The sequence below is a fragment of the Pleurodeles waltl genome, chromosome 11 (genome assembly GCF_031143425.1).
Source record: "Pleurodeles waltl isolate 20211129_DDA chromosome 11, aPleWal1.hap1.20221129, whole genome shotgun sequence".
Lineage (NCBI taxonomy): Eukaryota > Metazoa > Chordata > Amphibia > Caudata > Salamandridae > Pleurodeles > Pleurodeles waltl.
This window is the reverse complement of record NC_090450.1, coordinates 98,069,900-98,079,520: the sequence shown is the minus strand read 5'-3', so window position 1 is coordinate 98,079,520 and position 9,621 is coordinate 98,069,900. Positions and strand designations below refer to the sequence as shown.

General features: G+C 41.7%; 1 protein-coding gene across 1 annotated transcript in view; it reads right to left on the bottom strand.

The window, feature by feature from the left end:
* Window positions 1-603: 603 nt before the first annotated feature.
* LOC138265472 (transient receptor potential cation channel subfamily V member 6-like) overlaps window positions 604-9,621 on the bottom strand; it is a 223,294-nt gene continuing 214,276 nt past the window's right edge. The window contains exon 17 of the mRNA XM_069213212.1: window positions 604-8,505. Within this exon, the coding sequence (XP_069069313.1) occupies window positions 8,367-8,505 (139 nt within the window). The 3' untranslated portion in view covers window positions 604-8,366. The remainder of the gene's footprint in view (window positions 8,506-9,621) is intronic.

The window sequence follows — 9,621 nt, the reverse complement described above, 5'->3', positions numbered from 1 at the left end:
TATAGATGCACTGTATATTGACCCGGGGAGGTGAAGGTCCCTGAGGGAGGTCCCTGGTGCTCGGGGATGGGTTCACAGGACCCCCCCCATTATATTTTAATTAAGCTAGCCCCTGGGAGATGGTGGTCCCTGGGGCACAGTGGGCCATGCGTCCCCCGCATATTTATTCAGAATTGCCCCGGGAAGGTGGTGGAACCTGGGGCTTGTAAAAGCCCTAGGAGGGGGGCTCCATGCACCTGTTTTGCCCCCCCCCCACCTGTTTGCCAAATTTGGTGTAACTCCATATTCCATATCTCTGATGGATAGATAGATAGATAGATAGATAGATAGATAGATAGATAGATAGATAGATAGATAGATAGATAGATAGATAGATAGATAGATAGATAGATGGATAGATAATCTTTACCAAAAATCCAAAGGTTAACGTTATAGTTAGATGAATATGTCATTAACATTGTGAACTAATAAAAAAAAAACTGAAATTCACAATTATAGTTAGCAGAGCTAGCTTTAACTTGCACCCCCGCATGCACTCCTCATGACCTCACATATTACATCACTCATGACATGTTTTATAAAATAATTTATTACATTACCGATGAAATCTCAAATGACATAATTGATAACATCACTGAAGATATCACTGATTCCATCATCTAGGCTTATTTTCTACATATTACTCTATAAGCTAGTATGGCATTAGAGGCCTGAAAGTAAGTACAAAATAGCTTAGAATAATATGAAGCATCATTAATGTTATCATAGGTACAACTTCTGTGGGTGTAGTAAGCATGTGTTATGTACAACCTTGACCCTATACTTGCACTTCATGGTTAACCGAGTTCACATTAACCAACCACAGATAGACCCCTTACTGCAGACACAATGCTCAATCTGTATACAACTGTTCAGAGAAAACCTAGTTTGGCCCGGGGACCTCATTCCTCGGGCCTGCATTTAATATAGGGGGTGCCCCAGTGCCCACCCAGGGCACCCACTAAGCACGTGTGGGAGGCCACTGGGGGAGCCCCAGGGGCCCTGCAACCCCAGTCGACTCCCTGCATGTTGTGGGAGCCAGCCATGCTCCCACCCAGAGGGAACAGCTATTTGTACTGCTCCTTCCAGGTGGGAGCATTCTGTTGATCTGTTTCCCTGCCTGCATCAGTACGGGTAGGGAAAAAGAACAAAAGTCTGCTGCTATCTTGAATGTTTCAGGGAGATTTGTCAAGAAGGGCCCGAAAAAATGGGGACGTCTCACATGCGTTATCCCGGTGCAATCTCCTGTAGGGATTTTGAACACGATTACAGCCCGACCTGCTGAATGAAATTACACCAAATTTGGCAGAAAGCTAGATATTGGTCCAGAAAGATTATTTTGTGATTTGTTGTAAATCCATTCAGTAGTTTTGGAGTTATTAATGAAAAGAGATGTATAGATACTTAGTTTAGAGCAGTCTGTCCATCTGACAGATGTCATGGTGAGATCTGATTTGCTGGCAGCCATCTTAGGACTCAGACTCATCCAAGTCCCAATAAAAATATTTAAAAAAAAGACAAGGGGCAGGGTAGAAATACCCTGACACCCTAGGCCTGGTGGTGGGGTCCAGTCCCTAAGGGTAATGACATGTCAGCATTTATGGGTAATGGCAAATGTTAGGTCTTTAATTGTGTGTTGTGTTGGAACTTCACTGGAGTTACAAGGAAAGTAGTAGCAACAAATTTATGTCTTATGAAGACATATGTCCTTTTCATATTTCCTTTGGGTTACAGGGAATTGTTAAATCCAGTATTCGAGTACAAATACTAGAGCCTCAGGAGCAAAGGTATACATGGGCAGATGCCTAGAAGAGAAATATCTGTCAAATTAATTTATTAACGCTTGCAAATTGGAAAAGGATTCAGTTAGATATGCTGCTTTGTTAGTGTTTCCCCCATTTGCTTTGTACGGCCAAAGTGACTCCCTACATACACTTGTTTTGAATTTGCTAATGCTAATGGGTGACACATGGGCCCTTATTACTGTTAATGTGCACCATCTTTTGCTCTGCTGCACACCTTTAAACAGGTGTAAACAGGGACAATGTACCCTATTTCTACGAATGTTCTTCCCCCAGGGCAGCTGCAAACTAGCGCTGACCTCAGGGCAGCGCGTTCAGTGAAATATGGAGTGGCTTCTTCAAAGGTGCGTCATTTCCACGGTGCAGGTGGAATCCCGCATGTACTTTGAAGAAGGGAGAGAGATCCCCTTGCATGCAGGAGTAGTGAGTGACCGCACCCACCTGCGGAGGAGGTTCTCCTTTTTGTGGCATGTTTACCTCTGCACCCATGTCAATAATATGTGATGGGCACAAAGCAAAAGTCATTCCCCCATTGTCCTGGCCATGAGGGAACACCTGGTGAGGATAGAGCTGGCGCTACATGTGTACCAGCCCTATCCGTAATAGAGGAGGAGCCGCGCAAGCATCTGCGGCCCTTTCTGTAATATCATAGTGCCCTGGCGGAACCAAAAGCAGGCAGAAACCCCTGTTGTACCCCAGAGCACTATCTGTAATATGGCCCCCCTATATGGCTCACCGCTTTTAGCGCCTACCTCATCTTTCGTAGGTCATTTACATCACAGTCCAGCACCACAAAATGACAAACATGTATAGCTAGCCCAAAATGCTTAATCTAAACAAATACACTTGAGGAGAAAACCGTTTCACATGCCTCAGAATCGCTATTGTATAAGCAGCCATCCTTCTCTGGCTCCAGAAGTCCCCACTTAATTTCAAAAATGAAACTTTTGACACAGATGTTTAACATAAACTCTTTTGAAATATTTTTTACTAAGGATACATTTTTGCAAAATTATACACATATTTCCTCATATAAATATTGCAGTAAACAGGACTTTGTTTGCATTTAAAAAAGACTCATTTAAGGACCATACTGAATGATAAACATTATCCCAGAAAATGTAAGAGCATGTAACTCAAACCTGTGTTTGATTACAAAAGTTAGCCTTAGTCTAACGGTGCCATCAAGTGGGCATACAGTGATAAACGTGTTCGTTTGTTTCCTGTCTACAGTGAAATTTCTTAATCTGATCTATATTTGATTCTACAACCTTTTGTACTGCATGCTCAGTTTTTTGACCTTGACCAATTAAATGCCACTCATTTTCAATTTTCATGGCTTATCAAATTCCTTTATAGTTCGTGAATAGCGTGATCGGTGTTGTTGATTACATAACATCGCACACAGGAGGCTTTTTCCAGTTTCTATTGTAGTCTTCTACAAATATAAAACTACCGCTTTTGTTTGCTTTTTCATAATTTGCTCAACTCTCAAAAGTGATACCATCAATCACTGCAACGTCAGTCACTGATCATGTTTTCTTCTGAACCTCGGCCTCTTGTGCATAAAGAGACGCATGCGCACTCGCTCAGATTGCTGGCGTCTTTAACAAAGGAGACTGTGCAGCTGTTCAGTGTTCTTTCCACTTGATGGCCCTATTGGATTGTCACTCGCTATTTAATGGGAATTAATTCTTCTCCTTATATAATTCTTTGCCTTTTTTATATAGAAGTCAAAAATTGTCTGAATCTATTTCAAGTAATGTTACAAAAAAGGCCCAGCATAAGGGAAAACCAGGGGATGGACGAGCAAAAAGGGTTTTCCTTTTAGAAAAACCTTCACCCACCAGAGTTACCCCTTGGTGGCATGCTTCATCATTGGGTTCCTCCCGTCCTCAAATGATACCTTTCTTATGTGGTGTCCTCAAATGATACTCTGTAGTATGCTGGCTACGGTATCGTAGATCCATCGGAATGGGTGTGCTTGTAGTCACAGTTTCCTCAGAGCGACACTCCCGCTCATTACCTAATGCTCACCTCCCCTAGGGCCAGCATATTACCAAGTATCATTTGAGGACACCACATACGATTAGGGACACCACATAAGATGGGTGAAATGCACTTTATCGCGAAGCATGCAATATTTGTGCTCACACTAGTGGTAGTCATATGAGGAGTGGAACCAGGAAGTCAGCCTTGGTCCTGAAGAGGAGCTTAGGGGTAAGGCTCCGAAACATGTAGACCCGGAAGACAGTTACATGGCATACCAACTTCCATATAACCCCCTTTTTAATCATACCGCCACCAGGAGATCTATTAAACTATTGGAACCAATATTAGGCAGGTATTTTTAACAATTCAAGACCCCACCACTCCTATCCCTTACTTGAATCACATTGACGTGACTACATCAGTGCTCCCATGTATTTTGCAGGTTCTAGCACGCCCACGTTCCATAGCGGACGGGAGGAACCCAATGGTGAAGCATGCCAACAAGGGGTAACCCTGGTGGGTGAGGGTTTTTCTAAGACGTGCCTATTAATTTTTTAATTCGTGATGCTTGTTATAAAATATAATAGCACATGATTATCAAACGCAAACATCAAATTTTTAACATTTCAATATTCAGATGTCTAAAGATTTTTTTCATAAGTGCTTTTGTGGCATGTATATTTACCTTAAGTGTTAAGAACCAAGAACCTATCCTTTCTCCTTAAAATTGTATGCATACTGCATGGACATATAAGGATAATAGCAGCTTTATTGATTTATTGCATTGAGTATGCTACCTTAAGTTTTATTGTCCTCATAAGATCCCGCCATGTAATTAACTTTTGGGGTCGAACCTTCTACGTAATTTAGCCTATTGGCAGGACATTTAATGTTCAAGACCTAGCCTGAGCTAGCATTATGGTCAGTGCTTACAAAATTTTGATGCCGCCACTAGCCTGTTTATTCCTCTAACTACTCAAACGTTAGGTATGTTTCACTGATCACCTACACTGCACTGTCACATGGTGCTCATGCTTGTTCAATTCTTAATCTACTGGAAATATACTGAATCTAATTAGATTTGTTTTCAAAATCTATTACATAGCTACACTGTGTTTTTTGTAGTGGAGCACTCTTGCATGGATAGGCACCTTCAAAGTCGATATAAGACTTTCCCTTTAAACAAACCCAAGGGAACCACTCTAAACATTCATAGAAATAATGTTCTCCGGAAAAAAACAAAGTTCAAGGCAGGAAAGTGTAATATTTTTATATTGTGTGACATAATAAACTATAACAAACAGCGTCTTCTCCTCGCTAAGGCGGAGGAGCGTCACCCACTGCTTGCAGCAGAAAGAAAAATGAAATTATAATAATCTAGTGTTATTATCATTTTATTTTTTGCTGAGTCAGGTTAAGGCAGGGTGGGGCTGAGGAGGAGCGGTTTGTGCACCATAAGTGCACGTGTGTTGGGCTGGCCAAACACATATACCCTCTTTGCATTTCTGCTCCCAGCTGTATTGCACATCCAGGAGGAGAAAGTGCACAGGGCTACACTCCCTTTGTGAGCACCAAAGCAGGCCGTTCACACCAACCACGATGCTGCTATCATGTTGGTGACAGTAGCTTTGTGATTGGCTGAGAGGAGTCAGGGTGCCTGTGTACTTCCAGATGAGGACGAAGACGGTGGAGATAAACCTTTCTCCCATCGGACAAGGTAATGTTTTTTTTTTAAAGATCTTTTCATTCTTTTTATCCCCGCCCTGCCACCCCCGTTCAGTGCTAGCCACCACTAATAACAAACTGCCAGAATCATGCATTTATGAGTTAACACAGGCTAGGATAATTGCTTGGTTGCTGCAGACAAACCTTCATATTATTTTACAGACAAATTACTGTCCAGTAAAATTGGGTCCTCACACCCGGGAATGCTGGGTCTAGGAACATTAATCCACTTGTCATCAGACCGAGAGGTATTCTACCCAGGGATATTGCTCTGCCTGACTTAATGAGAGAATAGGTGTTGCAAATAACAGGACTTCATAATCCTTGATTTGAAGGTGCTCAGTTTATTGACCTCAGAAAAATGGAAGTTAACATTCTCTGTGCAGAGATTCAAACTCATTACCTGCTGGTCACAACAGGTTTCGGCTAAAGCTTGCACGACATATTAAGAGTCATGCATTTGTTATTTCACGTGATTTCTTATTTTGCTTATTTTCCCCTTTTCCTTGTAGTGGAAAATGTGCTCTTGGCAGGAGTGATTTAATTCCTGTGAAATAGAGGTTTTCAAACCACTGATAGATGTAAAATAAAACAGCTCAATAAATGCATGACCCATTTTATACAGGTACAGGCTAAAGTCAAAATTTGATAATTTTGCGTTCTTAAGTCATTCCAAAAACTATTTTTGCTAATTCAAAAACAAATATTATTGCCATCTAAACAAAGCACACATTTTTTACGCACCTCATCGTCACACACAAGTACGTTTTGGTGTTCACATAGAAATGATTTGGTTTTCACACAGAAATGACATTCGTCACAAGTCTTGTAGAACAAGCTTATGTCCATGAGCATCTACGTAACGAGAAGACAGAGTCAGTATTGGTCAGTGAGGGCAGAGACATGTTGTGACTGTTCCCTGAAACCAGAGATGGATTGATGGTTTGCGAATTGGCTCAGATCTGGAGCTCCACAAAGGATTAGCCTTGGTACATATAGCTCTTCCTCGTCAACCAATATACACTCTTCTTCTGGTATGAATTTGCAGTGGCATTGGAGCAGAGGACCGAAACTGACATTTCAGCTTATACAACCAGGTCAATGGAATGTGTGCCACATGATGCCTTCTGCACTAGGAGTTATATGCCAATGTGTCTTCTGTCCTATGCACTGCTGGACTGAAGGTCAATACATTAAGGCCAAATGTGGTCCAATATGGTTTCTGTATTTCAATACTTGGTGTATCCACATTGCCATGTTAAGTGATTTTATTACAACCTGAGATTTGAGATGGTCATTTAAACTACAATGCAACAATCCAAACACGAGGGAGTGTAGGATATTACCACTCAAAACCTGTGGAGAAAGGAGGAAAGAATAAGCTTCCTAATGAAAAATTCCACATTAGAGATGAATGTCATTTCAGAGTTAAATTTGACTGCAAAATTGTTTCCAACGATGATGGTAGCCAGTACGCGTTCTGAAGATGCAGGTGAGGATGTCTTGACGATAAGGCACTGTCAGTTCTGCCTTTCTTCCGATTACTTATAATTTACTGATTTACTGAAGCACACAGATGTGCCGTAGCAGTGAGGCAAACTTTGTAAATGATCTACACTTGCACCCAGACCACCTCTACTTGATCCTGAATAGATTTTTGAAGTCTCTTTCCAAACCTGGGTCAAGTGCATCTCAAACCTTTGGAATTGGCCTTGGGATACTTCGTAGAAATTGACTAAATGTGCAAGGTCCACTTCTCTGACATTTACCTCTTACCATACTTGCCACCCCTGAGTGACTAACATTCCTGGGTTACAGAATTCGTTGGGACGTTTTCCAGGAGTAAATGACACATTCACCAGGAAAAATAACTTTTGTGATTTAGTGTTATTTATCTATAAACTGTCTCCTGAACATGAATGGTCTTGATATATTTATATATCGATGTTTAACAGTTAATATATTCAGTTTAAAAGTATACCATATATGTATCTATTTTAGTATAATGTAAATTCACTGTGAAACAAATTAATAGAAACCGAATTCTGAGAACCCAATCAATTGAAAATCCCATTTAACTGAAAAACGTGATGACAGAACAAGTTGAGGACCTCAGGCGAAATTCCCAGTATTCAACACAGTATTATTATTAGGGTGGAAAAAAGAGGTAAAGCCACAGATGTATTCATTGGCCGCATAGAGAATGGGTTACGAAAAGGAATGAGAGTATGGAAGGATCCCTTCAAAAAAAGTAGAGCATTGGTAGGTAAAAAATGAACTAAATTTACACAAATGAGGTAATTTTAAGGATGGGGGATTTGGCACGTAAATACAAAAAGGAGGGGAATGAAAGGTTAGCTTCGAGGTAGAAGAAGCATGTGTTTGAAAAAAAGCAGTGGAAAAAGCGAAGGGGTTCACTGGGAGGGAGATGTCCCACACTACCCCCTGCCCCTGCCAGAGCAGTCATTTAAAAAATAAAAAGTGAAATGTCACCCAAGGGCAGGATATGGAAGTTAAAGGGTGAAGGAATAAAATATCTATGCAAACTTTGTAAAGCAAGCAAGAGTGAACCCATGAATGGGTATCCACACATTATAGAAATTGGTGTCTACTTAAAGGGAAATGCCATTCATCTTAAAAATTGTGATTAAAAACTTTAGATGAAATGGTTTCTCATTACTGGAATTCTATGCGTCTGTTTTTTTTTTTTTTAATCAAGTCAAACACTTATTTCACATGGTTAGGGTATGACAACACATCCGTGCTGATACAATAGAAACACTCATGTTTATAGTCATTACAATAAGCCTATAAAGATGTTGATTCCTCCACGTCATTGAGGTGTGCTATCTTTGCTATATTTTTTCTGACAATATTCCAGCACACAGCCGATCGTGATGCTCCCAGTTCAGTTGTTGAAGCCACGTCGTTGCTTATTTCTTCAACGCTGGAAATATAAATGAAATCGAAGATGTATCATATGGCGCTCGCTTTGCTCGGTAACATCAAAATAGGGTCACTTAGGCAACATTCTGTAACATGTCTGAAGCACATTTGCTTTAATTCTTATGCAAGGTATTTTATAATGCAACATATAGAGGTTAATATACTATCTTGAGCACAAACATTAATACAGTTTTGAATCACTAAAAAACGTTTTTACGCCTAAAAGGAGCACTGCACAACAAAAATACAGCAATGCAATTTCTAAGTGTATTTAATTTGTAAAATAACACCAGTTATTTACTGTATTCAGTGTCTACCTATGCAAAGTATGTAAGTGATATGTAGCTATACCTACACTTAATTGTCATAATAAGTGTCTTAAATATGTCCTCAATGGGGTCGAAGCCACGCTGGGCAGCAAGATTATTGCTTGCTAAGAGGGCTCTGACGGCCAACGACATTATCCTGCAGGTATTCACCTGTCAGTGGACCAATTGAGTCAGTCAATGGATGCGGGCCTCTCTGGGGGAGGGCAAAACTAGGGGCACAATTTTTTTGGGATGGTGCCGCCTCCAAGCCCGGTAGGTGCTGCCATCCTGATTTTTGCCTGGCCGCGCCACTGAACTTGTATGGTTGTGGCATTCGCCTGGTGCCTTCTTGCTCTTGGGTTTGATTGGGCTGAAGCACGGGGCTTGCTGAGCCCTTTGCCGCCCTGCCTTTTATCCTGCCATTGTGCTTCTGGGCTTCTGACGTTTGCGGCCTGGTGCTGTGTGGCCGCGCAGCCCGGTGGAGCTGCTCCTTTTTGCGGCCACGTGTGCCGCAATTGGGCCTGACTTTGTGGGTTGAGTGTGCCACTGTAGCCACAGGGTGAATTGCTGCACCCTTGAACTCCGGATACCTTGGATTTGGCTACCGACCCAAGCCGGGCCCCGACCGAGCCTTTTATTTGTATGGCCCCATGGATGACTGCAGGACTGGGCCGTGATACCCCTGTGCACCAGGTGAGTGCCACATCCCACCCTCCTCAAATTGGCCCCTATTGCTTGTCTATTTGCATACGCTGATCACCAGCACTTCTCACATACCTCCACTGGTGCATAGGACCACTGGAAGGTGT